The 17,235-nt window shown below is 38.3% G+C and overlaps 1 protein-coding gene across 9 annotated transcripts in view; it reads left to right on the top strand.

Moving 5' to 3' along the window:
- The window catches only part of GLIS3 (GLIS family zinc finger 3), a 537,331-nt gene that overhangs the window by 423,390 nt on the left and 96,706 nt on the right, over positions 1 to 17,235 (top strand). For 8 of the 9 annotated variants that reach the window (XM_055087181.1, XM_055087186.1, XM_055087184.1 and 5 more), the window contains exons 6-7: positions 1,281 to 1,406; positions 1,736 to 1,846. In XM_055087181.1, coding sequence (XP_054943156.1) covers positions 1,281 to 1,406; positions 1,736 to 1,846 — 237 coding nt within the window. The remainder of the gene's footprint in view (positions 1 to 1,280; positions 1,407 to 1,735; positions 1,847 to 17,235) is intronic. The other variant, XM_055087180.1, reaches the window with a different exon arrangement.

The raw sequence follows: 17,235 nt of genomic DNA, 5'->3' as shown, positions 1-17,235 counted from the left end.
TATTCCCAAAGATTTTTACATGCAACATGTCTAATGCTCAAAACATGAGCTTATGTGGTCACAGCATGACTGCCAATAAAGATGTTGGCTAATTGCCCCCATAACACCAGGGCAGGACAGGGAAGGCTAGGGCAAGAAAGCTGTGTGAACCCAGAAAGGATTCCCAGGTTAAAGGAAACCTTTGTTTACCCAATGGAAACTTCCTTGGCAAGTGACTTCAGCCCATAATTGGCTCATCATTTTGCAGAAACTGTGACATATTGAGAGGCTGGTTCATCCATTGTTCATTGTTAGATCCCTGATATGTAACACAGTGTCCATCGTGTTACAGGAGCAAAAGAGCTGCTGGGTGATTTACTCATTCAATCAATCAGTCAGTCCATGAACAAAAACATCAGATAATCAAACTTAGAATTCAAATTGGGAGTATCAAACTAAATTATATATTCATGTCTTTACCTTGTTCTTGGAATCAAAAACTGTAACAGTAGCAACAAAAAAAGTGAATCACATATATAGCTTCCTGCAGGGCAAATAATATAATCCACATATATGTTGGCCTACAAAATGACAAGCAAGTGCATGAAAACAGGAACAAAATATAAACAGTAGGGAAAAAAAACCTGATTTTTTTGGTGGGGGTGTCAACAGAATAGCAGGTTTCTAAAGCAAGAATTCTATTGTAGAGACAGGGTTTTAATTCTCTTCTTTACATTTCACCTCATGCAGGCATAGCTTTAATATGTCACCTGATGAGATACTAAGTAGATGAGTGACTGTTAATACATCTTATAAACACAGTTAATCTTGTGATTTTTTTTCAGTTCTTAGGATAAGCAGGTTTTTATTTATTCTACAACTTAAAAGCCGTATTCCCAAACCTTTGGTTTGAATTTCGTTGTTACAATAGGAATAGTTGCTAAAATTTGAATCAATGTGTAGTGCTCTCATTCATTAATTCATCATTCCTAATTAGCATCTACCAATCACCAGGGACACAAAAATAAAAAAGATTCTAAACTCTGCCTTAGGCTCCACACCTTACATCATCTCTCAGGCGCATGGGGGAATTGGAGTAGCCAAAACTTGTGTTCTCATCGTGCTCAGCCAAAGGGCTTATTCACCTAACCCAGGCTTAACACCAGGACTCCTCTACTACTAATAATATTAATGTTTCTCTGGCTGATTTTTCATGTGTCTGTTGTTTGAAACCTACTGTCTTTTACTCACTTTCCACTAATTTTCCCTTTTAATTTTCTCCTTCTCTCTTTCTGAATCAGGTTTCTTCTGAAACATTCCCAGTCTTTTCTGGACTTTTCTACAGCTTCTTTATACCTGAACTCTTAAAGAGTATGTGTTTCCTAATTTCTGACAGTACCAAAGATTGTTTTCAGGGCAACATAACTGTAAGTATGACTGAAGATACTAATAATTTCCATATTGAAAAATGCCAGAGGAGGTTTCGTGGTAAGAGTGCGTTCTGTAGCAGTCTCTTAAAAATCTTCAAAGATAAGCCTTCTCTTTGTTTCTTGAAAGTTTACTCTTCTCTTCGCCTTGATGCAAACTTACTGGGCTTTCTAATTAAAATGCATTAAAATGCATTAAAATGCATAGCATTTCACATCAGTCAGTTGGTAACAGTTCATGCTCTGAAGTCGGTAGTCTTTGAGTAAACCTTTCCCAGTTACCTTTATGATTTAACCACAGCTGTTTTTTTTTTCTCTTTCTTATTTAGAAACCTTATGCTTGTCAAATTCCAGGATGCACGAAACGCTACACAGACCCAAGTTCCTTAAGAAAGCATGTGAAGGCACATTCTTCCAAAGATCAGCAAGCAAGGAAAAAGGTAATTTTAAAAGAGAATTTATCCAGCCAGGACAAGCACATTTAAATTCCTCTTGTAGTACTGGGAGCTTCTGCAGGGCATTGGTAATTCTCATACTTCTCAAGGTATAACATGTTTTAGACTCTGAGTAGAGAAGTTGTCCATGAAGTAGTAGCAAGGCTGTGATTTTCATAACTGATGTAACCAGATATGAATTTCTGGGGAGGGTTTGCATAGTAGGAATTGGAGGAAATTAGTGAAAGTCACCTAAACTGGAAAGTAACAAAATTAAGTCCAAATAGCTAAAGAAAATTGAATTGGGAAAAACAGCACAACAAAAAGCCTTTCTGGAGGTAAGTGCTTTTTCATAAAATATCAACTGGCTAAAATAATTACGTCTGATGAAGCAGATAGGGTAAGTATAGAGCATTCTTCCCTTTAAGCTTAGAAAAAACCACGTTCCTTAATAAGTATTACATAAGAAAGTCTGAGAAAGAAATTGAACCTAAAATTACTTTGACATCCATGAGGGCTTAGTGTATCTCTCAAAGTTCATAGAAATTATAGTATCTCTCAGATTTGGAAGAAATGTTAAAGATCAACCTGCCAACCCACCTGACTTTTTCTCCTGACCTCATAAAACCTCCAGCAAGTGGTTGACCATGCTGTGCTTTAACACCTTGAGAAATGAGGAGCTTACTGCCTTTCAAGGATTTTCTAATAACTGAGTTGCTAAAATTTTGGACCAAAAAGTATCTTCTGATCATGGCAGAAAATAAGTTGACCTGACCTTGGCTTTTTGAGTGTTTCATTTGTGTTCAGGTGGGTACCTGATTCATTTAAGGGCCCTTCATAACAAATTTAAGGGAAGTTTAAGACTCTGCTTATTTCAAGTGATTGAACCCCATGGTGTGATTAAACCCTATGGCCGTGGTTTTCAGATCACCATGGCTTCTAGTTAACTAGAATCTTTCATTCTTTTATGATTTATAGGGATTTAACTCTTTTATGTTGGGAAATGCTCTATAATCTTTTTGTTACTTGAGATTTTTTCTTCCTTGAGAGGTGTTAGCACAATGCCAGTTGAGGGCTCATATATGGAAACAATTTGACCCCTTTGCTGTGAGTTAGAAAAATGGCCAGTCAGAAGGATTTGATAGATATTCTTTTTTTAAAATAGATATTCTTAATGGCATACAAACCCACTCTTTTAAGTCAATTGTTAAAATTATTTTTTTCTCTATAAATATAGTTAAGTCTCTTTAATTGGAATCCCAATAAACTGATAACAGATGATCATTATCAAGACATGATAATAGATGATCCTTCAACATGGATTGGATATGTTCCTGTATTTTAAAACAGCAAAGAAACTGCTAAGTGAATTAATAATATACATAAAGTTGTAAGGAGGATGCTTAATATTCTTAAAATAACACAGCATTGTTGCATACTGTAAACTGTGTAGGAGGACCATTGTCTAATGGTTTTTGTCATTATCCGTGTATATCTTATAAACTTGAAGTAATAAGTTGTGTTCGTTAAAAATAAATAAATAAACCTTTCTTCCCCCTAAATCTGACCATTCTCCAAGTCCAAGTTGTCCCAAATGTATGAGGTTTTACTGTAATAGCCAATCTATCGTAAGATTGAAGAGCACCTTCACAGAGAATAACAACTGTCACGGGCGTGACAGAATGTGAGTCTCACATGTAGACAAGTAAGCAATAATATGATATTCAGCTTAAGGGGGTAACCTAGGTTGGCAGTAGGTATGAAAACATAATGGGATATTTTTAGGAATTACTAATGGTTTCTGTTGTTCAAACACTGTGTGTTGCAACCTCTTTATAAAGGAAGAGTAGTTTTGATTTTGTGAAAGATTTTTGAAGCACTAATTTAAAAAGAAAATCAGATCTTAAGACTACAGAATACAAATTTATAAACAATTTGCAGACAGCCTTCAACAGGCAATCCAGATAACAGGGATATACTTTCAAGGAGCAGTATTATAATGTAATGTCAAATATTACAATATTCTCTTAATTTTGTCTTATGTAAAATGAGGTGTTATCTCTCCAGTGATTTAGCTTTTGATGTTCACTCGTTTTCCTGCAAGTGGTTGAATTGGATTTGGCTGACGTTCTGACATTCATCGCTTAGTCCTTAGTGACAAGTTACTGTGTTTACTTTCCAAATTTTAACCTGTCCTTTTAATCTGAAGATTTAAAAAATCCTGTGTGGATCTGTAATGGACTAATCTGTGGAAATTAAAATGATGAAAGTTGCTCCATCCAATAAAAAGGGGAAATGTCACTCCCAGGAGAAGCAGTGCTAATAAACCTGAAATCAGTCAATCCACATTTTCAAACCTTGTGCTGGTATACCGGTGTGTAGTATTTACATGGTACAATGTTGTTACTAGACCTCAGAGAGGTTCTAAGTGCTATTCGCTTCAGGACTTGGTATTTGAAATATTTCCTGGCAGCAATAATAAAAAAAAGTAAGAAACAATAACCCTTTTAAGGCAGAATTAAGATTATTTACGACTTTAATTAAAAATTGAAAACTGGCATCATTTCAAAAGGCCTTTACAAAAATGTGAATTCATCAAAAATAACCATAAAAATTCCAAGGTGATAAAGGCACTGTGGAGTAATGGTCCCAGCCCTAGGGAATTGTTTTGTTGAAAAGAATAAAACCCTTTTCTGTCACACCCTGTTAGTCATGGACTTGTTTAATATACCCTGCCTGCCTGCCTGCCTCTAATCCTCTTTTTAACCTCCCCCTAGACATTAAATGACATTATTTTGGTCTTAACATGGCCGGCTTTATGAAGTCCTACAGTGAAATCATGGCTAGTGACAAGGCATCCTCACCCATAAGACAAGTGTTTATTAGGAGGGGTAGAGATCTCATAAGTGATGCCCTGGTCATGGGCATGTGGCCCTTTTCCCACACCTGTTGGATCCTACTGAAAACCAAGAACCTGAAATCTCAGCTTAATATTATTCAAGCTATGAAAAGAAAGAAGAAGGAAAAAAAAAAACTCTCTGCAAAAGAATTGGGATAATTTGGCTCACTGCATGCAGAGAGTAACTTTTCTCTTTGTCTGATGCGTGCACACCCACACATCCCATCAGGTGACGTACAGACTTCTTCCATCGAATGTGCTTTGCAGATCTTGAGTCCATTAAATAGTGGGCTACACAGATAAATGAGCAGCAAAATACTCAAGTCACCAGCTATGGTCTCCAGTGAGAATAGAATTTAGCTTGCAGAACAAAAGACAGAATCTGTCCTTCAATTCTGTCTGATAATGAGTGTTGAAATAAGAGAAAACTAAGGCAATAAGCCACTTGAAATTTTCCTCAAGCCTGTGAGCTTTATCAGAACTTTTCATTTTCATCTTGGAAGTGCCATAAACAAGGAGGTTTCCTTCAACTCTGGCCTGCTACCAACATGGACTTTTAAAAAGTGAATGCAAAGAATGCTGGGCCAGAAGTTAGAGATGACATGAATCTTTCGTCCATTTCACACTTCCACAAAGATTCCAGACTTTGGGTGTGATTTGTCACATGTTTGTTAAACATTCACCTTTGACCCACCATGGCTGATAACTTTCACTTTTGTGACCTCTATGTGGGCTGTTTTAAACCAAGCAAGTATAACGTGAATGCAACACGTATGTATATTTCCTACTTAGGGAACAGCTTTATATAGCTTTCTGGCTAAAATAGAGCTGCTTATTTAATGCATCTCTCTTCATGTAGAACTGATGATTCTTTGGAATCTGTTCAGAGCCACCACCACCCCATATGTACTCAAAACTATAAACAATTTCATTAAATACAATATAGGCTCACCTTGCTTTGTGCAGTTGTTGGAATCTTAAAAAAGCTATGTGAAAAAAATACATTTTCCCCTGAATGAAAGCATGTATAAAAGAGCTAGTGAGGCTCACTTTTCTATCAGTTGTTTTCTGTCATCGTCTACGTGGCATATGGCATATACAAATGGGGTACACAACCAGAGGCCTTCCCAGATTTTGACAATCCTCTTTCCATCCTCCCTGCCTCCCTTCCTCCCTTCCTTCCTGCCTGCCTTCCTTCATTCCTTTTTTTCCTACTCGGGAATAAATTAAAAATCATTCCAACTCTCAGTGGAATGTCAGTCATAGGCACATATTACAGATATATCATTTCAGGATGAACTGGTAGCTCCCCTTCTTCCTCTCACATTTAGGAAATCATATTGGAATTTGAGTAATAGTGATGCTATTACAGGGATGACATTAAAAGGGCACTAGTGTGTGTGTGTTTTTTTAAGTGGGTCTCATTAAGTTTTCTACTTTAACAGTTGTTGCTGACAAATTATGTACTTTACACCTCAGAATGATGGTGAGACATACTACCTGCCTGAATGTCTTGATGTCTCAGTTGAGGGTAATGGATTTCAAGAAAGGTGCTAGGTATGCTTTTGTAAAACAAACAATTTTGGTTCAAAATAGTGATGCTAACTAATAATTACATTTAAATTTAAAAAAGTCAAGTTAACCCCAGATTGATAATACTGATTTGGAGTTGAAACCAGTTGCCTGGAGGCTTCTATTTTAAGTAGATACAGTATGAAACCAGCTATGCTTTTGAGAACATTTTGATGCTACATGGTGATTGGAGCTTTTAAAAAGGAATTGAGAATTCACATTTGGGGGTGGTAAAGTGGAGGGGTGTAGGGGTGGTTGTCCATGAGAGTAAACAGTTAGTGAGAAAAAACATCTGTTCATTTCTGGAGATAATGGAGAAACTGTTTTCAGCCTCGTGAATACAGAAAAATAAATATTCGCGTCTCTGAGCCTAGCCCAGTGTCTTTTTTAGCCCTTAAAGCAGTGTTTCTCAAGGCATGTTCTTTAGAACTTTATCAGATCCTTATCTTAAGGATCTTATCAGATAATCCTTTTAGAAAGTGTTTTGTTATATAAATTTGGGAAATGCCGAGTTGAAAAATATTCAATGGTTTCCTTCTTGCAAGAGTTCTCAGAGCCTTGGATGTACCAATATTCCAGAGGGAAAATAACATTAAGCATTGTTCAAAATTACTTGGCCAACAAAATAATCTTCTTTTTCCTCTAGAGCATCTCATCAAACTACTCTTCTGTAAATTACTTGAGAAATACAGTCTCAAGTAATTTCATTTATTCCATTCAACAAATATTTATTAAGTACCTACTGTGTGTCAGGCATTGGATAAGACCCATGGATGCAAGTGTGCATAAGACAGACATATTCTCTGTTCTCATAGAGCCACATTGTCTTGATGAAGTCCAGCAACAATAAAAAGATTGACAGAAAATAAGTAACATAAATGTAGGCAAGCAAGCAGTGAGGGAGTCGATATGGAGATTAAAGAGGGCGACCTGTTGAGGTGAGATGGTCAGGAACCCATTCAAACAACCACTTTAGAAATTAGAAAACTGTATTAGCTGCAAAAAGTTTTAAAGTACTGCTTAAGTTAAAATACTGTACCTTTCTGTTTGAGCTTCTTTTAAATAATTCTGGTGCTAACTAAGAGCACAGCAGTAGATGTCAGGATCATCCTAGTTTGTTGTAATTAAACTTTTTGGCAGCCTTTCTCAATTGCAGTGGCATTAGAAGGACTGGATGCTAGACATTGAAAAGCATAGCTTATTGTCTCCCACCTAAGAAAACGACTCAGATGGTCAGCATTTGTGGTTCGCTGAGCAATCAGCACAGGTAGCACAAGTGAGGCCCTGCATCAGCTCTGGGGATTTAAAAACAAGTGAGATCTGCATTTGCCCTCCTAAAGATTACATTCCAATGAAAGACACATGGAGATACGTGCTTTCGGTATGGTAGGAGAAATGCTGTGATTAAAGTCACACAGAGCGTGCTTGTGGAACATGGTATCTGGGAGTTCCTTTGTGACTGACAGAGATTCTTAAGGAGTGAAGTCTTAGATTCTATTATTTGAAAGAAATGGGGAGATCTTTGGAGTTCTACATTGTTCTTGATTATATTACAGTTCTTTGTCATATGTGGCAAAGTAGTTTTTGTTCTATCCCCCTTGAAAATTCTTAATTGGAACAAAAAATAGGAATGTTTGGCCCAGCTCTGGCCAACTATGTAAGGAATGAGGACCATATGACAGGTGCTTTAATGAGCTATTTTATAGAAATGGTTCCTAGAAAATTGTTTTTTTGATTGATTGACAGAAACCTAAGCTTCTCCTTCCTTTTCTCTTATTAGATTTTGTGGATTCTTGATAAAAATGATTTTGGAATAGAAACATTTTTCTCAGACTTTCTGCTGTCTAAACATAATGTCCTAAAATATCATGACACAGCTCATCGTGGCCCTCCTCGGGTTTTTGCTCTGTCTCCACTACTGAAGTTCCCCTTGCAGTTACTGCTTCCTCAGCTAGTTCTCTCCTGTCTTTCCTTTTCATATTCAACTGAGTTTTGTCTTTGATATCCAAGAGTAATATGTTTCTATTTGTTTGTGTCTTGGCTCTCTGAGCTCTAAAGATTTATTTTCAGGTGACTTCACACAAGGGCTTGGATAGGCCTAATGTGAAAACTTTTCATGGTGGTTACTGGACAGGTGGCTGTGTCTCAGAGTACTGTTTGGATTGGACGTCAGGACGCATGGGCTCCTTTTATGCAGTGCTATGAATGCTTTGTGACTTAGCTTAAGTTACAGCCCCCTAGTTTTTCCATTTCCCCATCTTCGTAGCTATCTTGAAAGGCAAACACGGGGCCTCAAAGGTGAAAGGGTAATCATTTCAGCGTTGTTACACGTACCTACAATCCAGGGCAGTCTATTGTGAATGACAACAGAACAACAGTGTCCTTGGAAATATTTTTCTTTGTGAGAACTGAATATTCTTGTAGGTGAAGTCCTCTTTTAGTGATGACTATAGTTAGTCTTTCTAGGTCATATGGTTGTTTGGATGATGGAGCAAAAAAGATCCAAATGAGGGAAAGGAAGCTGAGACCCAAACCAGAGGAGATTAAAATCAAACTTGAACCTGTGATATTTGGTTCTATTCAGAGGTTATTAACCTGGGATCCATGGACCATAAGGGAATACGTGGAGGAGTGGGTTTTAGGAAGTTAATGAAATCCCAGAAATTATGTAAAATGTATTTTTCTAGGGAGAAGCTCCATAGATTTCACTGATTCTCTGAAATTAAGACTTCCTGATGACCAAAGGAAAAAAAAAAAAAAAAAAAAGACAAAAAACTCCCACAAAGGGACACAAGGAAACACTCTGGGAGGTGTGTTACATGTCTAGTACCTTGATTGCAGTGATGGTATCATGAGTGTTTGCATATGTCCAAACTCATCAAGTTGTCCATATTATTATATGTGCAGTTCTTTGTATATCAATTATACCTCAATAAAGCTGTTTAAAAAAAGACCCTCTGAGCCAAAAGAAATGCAGGATGCCTAGTGACTGTTTCACCTGGCTTTAATTATAATGCCCCCCAACACTTTGCCCAACTAAGAACAATCTATGCTTCTCATGTTCTGGGGGATCGACTCCTACTTACCCAGCATTTACTGTGTATTTGATATTTTGGTAAATGCTTGTGAATACAAAAATGGTAAGATAGACTCCTTTCCCTTGAGGCAACCGGAGATGTTAAAGCAGGACTTCGACAAGTGGTGGGATGATTGTATAGATGGTGAATTGAAGTATGGAGGGGAGGGTACAATAAATTAATGGAGGAGTCTGAAGCAATTGCACCACTTAGGATGATATGCACTTTTACAAGATTTAATGAAGGCCTGGACAAGGATAGTGGCAGTTGAGATGAAAATGAATGGACAGGATGTGGTGATGGATTGGATGCCAGGGGTGAAGGGTAGAGTCAAGATGTCTCCAGAGTTCTTACTTCTAGGATTGGATGAGCAGTCCACAGGTGAAATTTCTTCTTTCTCAGGGAAATCTCAGTTCTGTTCTTAAGGCCTTTCAGCTGATTGTATTAAAAATTGACTGTATTGACCCACCTCCTAGAGAAATGGAAATAAAAACAAAAATAAACAAATGGGACCTAACGAAACTTAAAATCTTCTGCACAGCAAATGAAACCATAAACAAGACAAAAAGACAATCCTCAGAATGGGAGAAAATATTTGCAAATGAAGCAACTGACAAAGGATTAATCTCCAAAATTTACAAGCAGCTCATGCAGCCCAATATCCAAAAAACAAACAACCCAATCCAAAAATGGGAGAACTACCATATGACCCAGCAATCCCACTGCTGGGCATATACCCTGAGAAAATCATAATTCAAAAAGAGTCATGGACCACAATGTTCATTGCAGGTCTATTTACAATAGCCAGGACATGGAAGCACCCTAAGTGTCCATCGACAGATGAATGGATAAAGAAGATGTGGCACATATATACAATGGAATATAACTCAGCCATAAAAAGAAACGAAATTGAGTTATTTGTAGTGAGGTGGATGGGCCTAGAGTCTGTCATACAGAGTGAGGTAAGTCAGAAAGAGAAAAACAAATACCGTATGCTAACACATATATATGGAATCTTAAAAAGAAAAGGGTACTGAAGAACCTAGGGGCAGGACAAGAATAAAGACGCAGAGTAGAGAATGGACTTGAGGATGCGGGGAGGGGGTAGGGTAAGCTGGGACGAAGTGAGAGAGTGGCATGGACGTATATACACTACCAAATGTAAAATAGATAGCTAGTGGGAAGCAGCCACATAGTACAGGGAGATCAGCTCGTGCTTTGTGACCACCTAGAGTGGTAGGATAGGGAGGGTGGGAGGGAGATGTAAGAGGCAGGAGATATGGGGATATGTGTATATGTATAGCTGATTCACTTTGTTATAAAGCAGAAACTAACACACCATTGTAAAGCAATTATACTCCAATAAAGATGTTTAAAAAAATTGACTGTAAATGTTAATCACATCTAAAAAAATACGTTCATAGCAATACCTAGATTAGTGTTTTATTGCATAACTAGGGCCTCGAGGCTAGCCAAGCAGACACATAAAACTGACCATCACACCCAGAAACTAAAATTCATTATGTTAAAATTTAACTGAGGCTACTTTATTTGAAGGTAACACTAGCCACACAAAAATGGGGCGTGGTAAACTTCAAAATGTAATTTATATTAGTGCAAATTCATTATTCACTAGGAAAAGTTAAGGAAATTAATTATTGGATATACTGGTTCTACTCCCTTTTCTTATACCAGTGATGGTTCAAAGCAAATTTGTTCATGCCGATTAATTTATAGATACTATGCTAAGAGAGTACAAGAGGATTATACTTTAAGCAAATAAGCAGATACTTTTTTAAACATGTATTTTGTGTTATATATCAGAGAATTTACAGAATCATAGAAATTTATCATGATATGTTAACTTTTAATTCAGTCATTTTTGTCATAAGTTTGCGTCATATAATATTTGTTAATACAGTGTTTTTGTATTATATTAAATGAAATAATGACAGTAAAATGCTTAGCATGGTGCCTGATACGTTATACATGGCCAATAAAGGTTAGCTGTTACCACTAGAATTACATCATGTTGTTCATTAAGGGTTTCTAAGAGAGAAGACAAGGGTTGTTGAAATTTTAGTGAGTTGGTTTTCCCCACTCCATACTTCTCCATTAATTTATTTTACCTCAAGGAGATTTTAGCTGCTTAAAAACAATTAATGGAAACTGAGATTATGACATAATTGTGAATTGTTTATATACCCATTTTGTTTTTTCTTCATATTACAGACACATTTATGTTCATGTTTGTCTGTTTTAAAATCTCAGCCAGCCAAACTTACTGGAGAGAATCCATGTCTTTGGGTTGAAAATCCCTGCCATTTGTCTGTTTTCCTATAGGTATTGTTATGTGAATGGTGGATGGATATAGATTTCATGCAGAAGAGTTTTACTTTTATACCCGTTTTAGATCTTTGATTGCTTCCTGACTTTGCCTCTTCTAAATTGCTCTCATTTGTGAAATCTGGACAGTAACAGCAGTGCCGTAGGTATGTGGTAGCTACTAGTGAGGAAGCACATGTGCAGTGCTTGTTGCAAGCCTGCACAAGACGGAGCTCAATCCTTGGAGGAGGTATAGCTGTGGCCACGGTGGTGGGAGTTAGAAGGTGTTACAATAAAGAGCAAAATGCCTTCTCGTCCCCTATTTCTGCTGGGGAAACTGGCTTTTATTAGTGGTGTACAGAGGCAAAAGTCAGATAATAGCAAGAATTTTCTGAGGGGAGAAGAGATTTTTTCTGCCTCAGCTGGTTTATTTGGATTCTTGCTTGAGAAGTTAGGGGAACTTGACGAATAGATCTTTGAGCCTTCTGCAAGGCACCTCTTGAGCTGTTCAGCAAGTGGAATCCAATCTCTGTGACTCAGTTGTTTTAATAGTGATGGTGATAGCCTTATTTTGCCCACATTTAATGCTTTAACATTTCAGAGCCATTTTATATACATTATCTTATTTTATTCTTTTGGCCTTTAGAGTCAGGATGAATTTTTTATAACTACTTCTACTCTCTTTAGTTTGTTTCTGAGAAATGAGAAAGTGTAGAAGTGGAAAGGGAACCAAGTATGATGCCAAAGGTGTTATGCTGTTTTCCTACAAGGCCTACAGAATATGCTCCAGAATTAGCTAATATTGCCTAACGCATAGCCGTCTGTTAAGTCTTGACGTACTGTTTGCAATCTTGGCATTCCACAGAACGTTTTGGCAAAAGATTATTCTCCCGCCCAGCAATCCAGACCCCTCTTTATAAACTCTAGCAAAGTGTCATGTGACATCTTAAATGCTCACTGTTTCCACTGTTTGTTGAGTCCGGACTAACTCTTAAGTAACTGTTAAAGGACTACAAATAGTCGCTGCCTCAATAGTGCTGTCCTTTTCACTGGAATAGAAAGATGTTTTTCTTCTTTTGGGGATGGGTGCTTGCTGTGCTGCCACTATAGGGGCCAGCTGTGGGCACAGCTGTAGTCCATTAGAATTATAAGCGTCCTTAAATGGACCCTCATCTTCCCTGGAACCCAGCATGGGGAATCACATTCAGAAAGTTCCAAAAGATATTCATGACGACTCTTCATGAAATCTTAAGCTTTCTGATTTTTAAGACAATCTCTTTTTTTGTTATTTAGCAAGTCTAATATGTCCAAACATTCTTTATATTATTAATTCAAAAATCTACCTTCCTGGAACACCCACACAGGAGCTCTAGTTCTGTCTTCCAAGTATGCTTCTTTGTTTCCATCAATGACCTTACTGATGTATGCAGAAATTCTGCATTAATATTCCTGTTACCAACAATTTTTACTCATTACCCAGCTTCCAGATTTTTTTAGCATACAGATTGCATGCCTTTCTATTCTCTCCCTTTCATTTGTGCCATAGAATACAGTTTCAGGTAGGGTCACAGGAGACCATCAGTGTCATTTATTGGCTATTGAGGCAGCACTGAACTGAAAAGGTTGACAGGGAACTGATGTCAAAGGGCCTTATATATCATACTAAGATGTTTAAAGATAGATCGTGGTCAGATTTCTGATTTAGAAAGATAATTATGGTGGTAATGTGGGGCATGATTTAGGGATCTAGGGTGAAAGGAGACAAGACAATTAGGTTGGCATATTTTTGTTAATCAATATTGTTTAGATACAGTGGCTCATCTAATTATGACTATATCCAGCAGGGCTATCATCAATTCCAGGTTTCTCAGTCTTCTCCAAAATGCTATCGTGAGAGACTTTACTAAATAAGTTATTGTAATCTAGGCCCATTATATGTGTAGCTTTCAGCTAATGGTATCTCAAAAGGAAATGAGGTTTCTCTGGTTGTTCTCAATAACCCCATCCTAGCTCCTACTGACTTACTTTCTCTTGAACTGCTCACCAACCTATATTATTTCTAGAATCTTTCCAAGCATGGAATTTAAGCATTCTGGTTATCAGTTACATTTCTAGACTTTATCTTTTTTTGCCTTGTTGAAATTTGAGTTATGGATTTCTGTTTTTCCATTTTTCTGGGCCTTATCTCTTTGTACTGTCTCAAAACATACTATTATAATCATGTTTACAAGTGTTTTTGGTAGCAGAGTTAGTGTAACATTAGAATCTTGAATTCCCTGACTAGTTAGTGGGCTCTCTTGCTGTCTTCTCTCCTATGCTAGGCCTTGCTGTCCTCTCACCCTACTTCCAGCCATCGTTTTTCTAATAATTCCCATTTGGGACTCTCAGCTATGGTATATATAGAAGCCAGGTAGTAGCAGAGTTGTGATGTAGTTGATCAAAGTGGATTAACACTGCTGCGTATCTTTCCATATATTTTTCTTTCATAGATAAACATGGGGCCCCTCTGTTTCAATTCTTTTTACTCCGTAGTGTATAGTAAAAATCACTGCCATGAGGAGCCTTTATCACTCAATATTGGCATACAAGTGCCAGCTATAGAAATTTGATAATATTTACCCACTGTGGCCTTTGAATAGAAATTGTGTTTTGAGATGGTAGTATTACAAAGGACATCCTTCATATTTCCTCATATGTACATAAGCAAACACAGAAATCAGATTTCATTTCTTTGTACTCAAATTAGCAATCAAGGATGATCCATTCCCCTGCTCCTTTAAAAAAAACCCTGTTCTTTCATATGGAAAAATGTCAAGAACAAGTTCCCCAATTTTCAAGTCATAAAGATTCAGACACATTAGGGTGCCCTCAATCTTGGCATAAGTGAACAGAGGAACCCAGTGTTCGTGATGTTTTCCCCACCTCCCATCTCTACCCCAATTATGAGCCCCCTCCCACCCCAGAATATTTAGCTTGAAGTTGATTAAAGCCTTCAACACAGCAAAACACTCACAAACTCAGTACCACTAAATCTCTTCAACTATCGGTGATGGCAAAAAGGGGTGAATTGGCATTTAAAATATCCAGTAATAACACAATGAGTGCAATTACCCATTTTTATTCTCTTCCCTTATGAAATAAGTGTTTAAAGGAAACGGGAATAAGAACCATTAAATACCTGTGTAGCACAGTTTACTGGGCATTTTCATGCCTTTTTAGCTCTTTAATCTTCACAACAGTTATACAAGGTCAGTGTTGCAATGACTGTAATCCCATTTTAGAGATGAAAGACCTAAGCTTCTGAGAAGCTAGCTGTCTTTACAAAGCACACTCAGTAAGTAGTAGAACCGTACTCCAGCTGAGTTTTTCTGACTCCACATCCAGTGCTCCTTTGACTCTACCATTCTTACTATGGGCTGTCTGATTTTCCAACACGGGAAATTTTGTAACTTGTCCGCAGGTTCTTGGCATGATGATCATTCCCAGAAGCTCTGTAGTAGCCTTCTGTTAGAAGATGGTAGCAGGGCCCCTGACTGAGGCTCTGCCCCTAGAGGCCCCCATGCTTTGGAGTACCTTCCTCAAATTTTTCTAAATACTTTTTTGGTGACTGGGCCAGCAGTACCATCCAGGTGGGGAACCCTGAGCCCAGACTAGCACCCACAGAGGTGCCAGCCCTAATTTCTCTCCTTCAGGGCATTCTCTCACCCTCTACCCCATATGTGGGGTCAACTAGGTGCCCTCATGAGCTTTTGGACATGCTTGTGAGATCATCCTGAGGCCCTGTAGGCCAGACCTAATTCCAAGAGGGCAGCCTTGTGAGCAGATCACTTTTGCTGGCCAATGTGGCATTTCTTTTGCTGAATCACTTGAGATTGGCCCTGTAGTGTGATGCTGACATATCGATTTGGGGTGACTCAAATTGATTATTTTGACAGAAGCCCTGCAAAATCTTTTGCCTAGTGCTCTGTACATCCTGTGGATAGTCTTGTAAATGGCAGGAACTATAAAGCATCTGAGATTTTACCCTAGGTACAAGCTAGTAAATTAGCCTGCCACAGTTTCATGGATGCTGGCAGAAGACATGAGCCTCCTGGGTCAGAGACAAAGGTGAGGTTATTACTCACAGCAATGGCAGTAGCCAGAGTATCATCTTTTTCTTTTTCTTTTTTAAAATAGATTTATTTATTATTTATTTTTGGCTGCGTTGGGTCTTCGTTGCTTCACGTGGGGGCTTTCTCTAGTTGTGGCGAGCAGGGGCTACTCTTCATTGCGGTACGCGGGCTTCTCACTGCAGTAGCTTCTTTTGTTGTGGAGCACGGGCTCTAGAGTGCAGGCTCAGTAGTTGTGGCTCACAGGCTTAGTTGCTCTGCGGCATATGGGATCTTCCCGGACCAGGGATCAAACCCGTGTCTCCTACATTGGCAGGCAGATTCCCAACCACTGTGCCACCAGGGAAGTCCCTCATCTTTTTCTTGTGCAAGTTTCTTAAGTCTCAGTTCCCACAAGGTGACACAAAGAGGGCCAGGTGACACTTGCACACTCAGTGGATTGTGTTAAAAGAGGGAAGTTCTGAGCTTAGGGAACCCAAATCTTTTATATAGATTCACCCTGCTACCCAAAAGTAGAGCATTCCTGTGAAACCTTTCTTAAGCAGAAGTGGCATAAAGCAAAGAAGCAATTACCTTAGGACACATCTTGCTAACAGATGCACAAAATGAATGGAGATAAAGCACAGAATGCTCACAGACACAGTTCAATGCTATGGAGCCGTGATGCTGAGATGCCAAGTGTAGTGTAGTTCCTGGGCAAGGAGGTTGGTGGTGCCACTCTCACTGCTCTGGGTGTGCACTGCCTCCGTAACACCTGACTACAAAACAAATGCTGAACCCTATTTTCTCTTTTCGCCTTTTTTCATAAAAGCAAAAATCCTTAAATTTCTTTCGGTTAGAGAAAACAGGTACTATGTAGGTCTTTTGTAAAAGCGAAGTGGCATAAAACAAACTTTAGAAAAGCGAGGGATACTTGTAATGGGTGAAAGTATGCCTGCCCTTTGCTAAGGAGGAAGATACTAACCTAGTCAGTTTTCCAAAGCCGTTTGGTATAGAAACATCCTTAAAAAAGATGGTCTAATAAGGGAGTCAGTGCCTCTGTTCCCAAGACGTAGAGAAACTTGAGAGACCCATGGAGAATTGCCTCTCAACAGTAGGTTCTTATTGCTCCCTCTTGATTGCAAATGTGCAGGAACAGCCAAACAGTAAGCCCAGCCTGCCCTGGGATGGCCCTAAATCTTCAGGATTGTCCCAAAATAAATGATTTCCAAAAGAAGAGACTGAAGCCAGGAAAGAAGGAACATTGACGTTTGAAAGAAATGATTGTATGCCTTGTGTGTCTGTATATAACTTGCCATTTCCATGCATGTTTGTTTCAGATACTACAGCCCTGCCCATGGGTAGCACCAATTATCTCATGGTTTGATTTGTTCACCTGTACCTAGAATTATCTGTACCACTAGCTTGTTACAA

Source organism: Physeter macrocephalus, chromosome 9, assembly GCF_002837175.3.
Source record: "Physeter macrocephalus isolate SW-GA chromosome 9, ASM283717v5, whole genome shotgun sequence".
NCBI classification, from domain to species: Eukaryota; Metazoa; Chordata; class Mammalia; order Artiodactyla; family Physeteridae; genus Physeter; species Physeter macrocephalus.
Note: the sequence above shows the minus strand (reverse complement) of the source record. Positions and strands in the feature narration are given on the sequence as shown.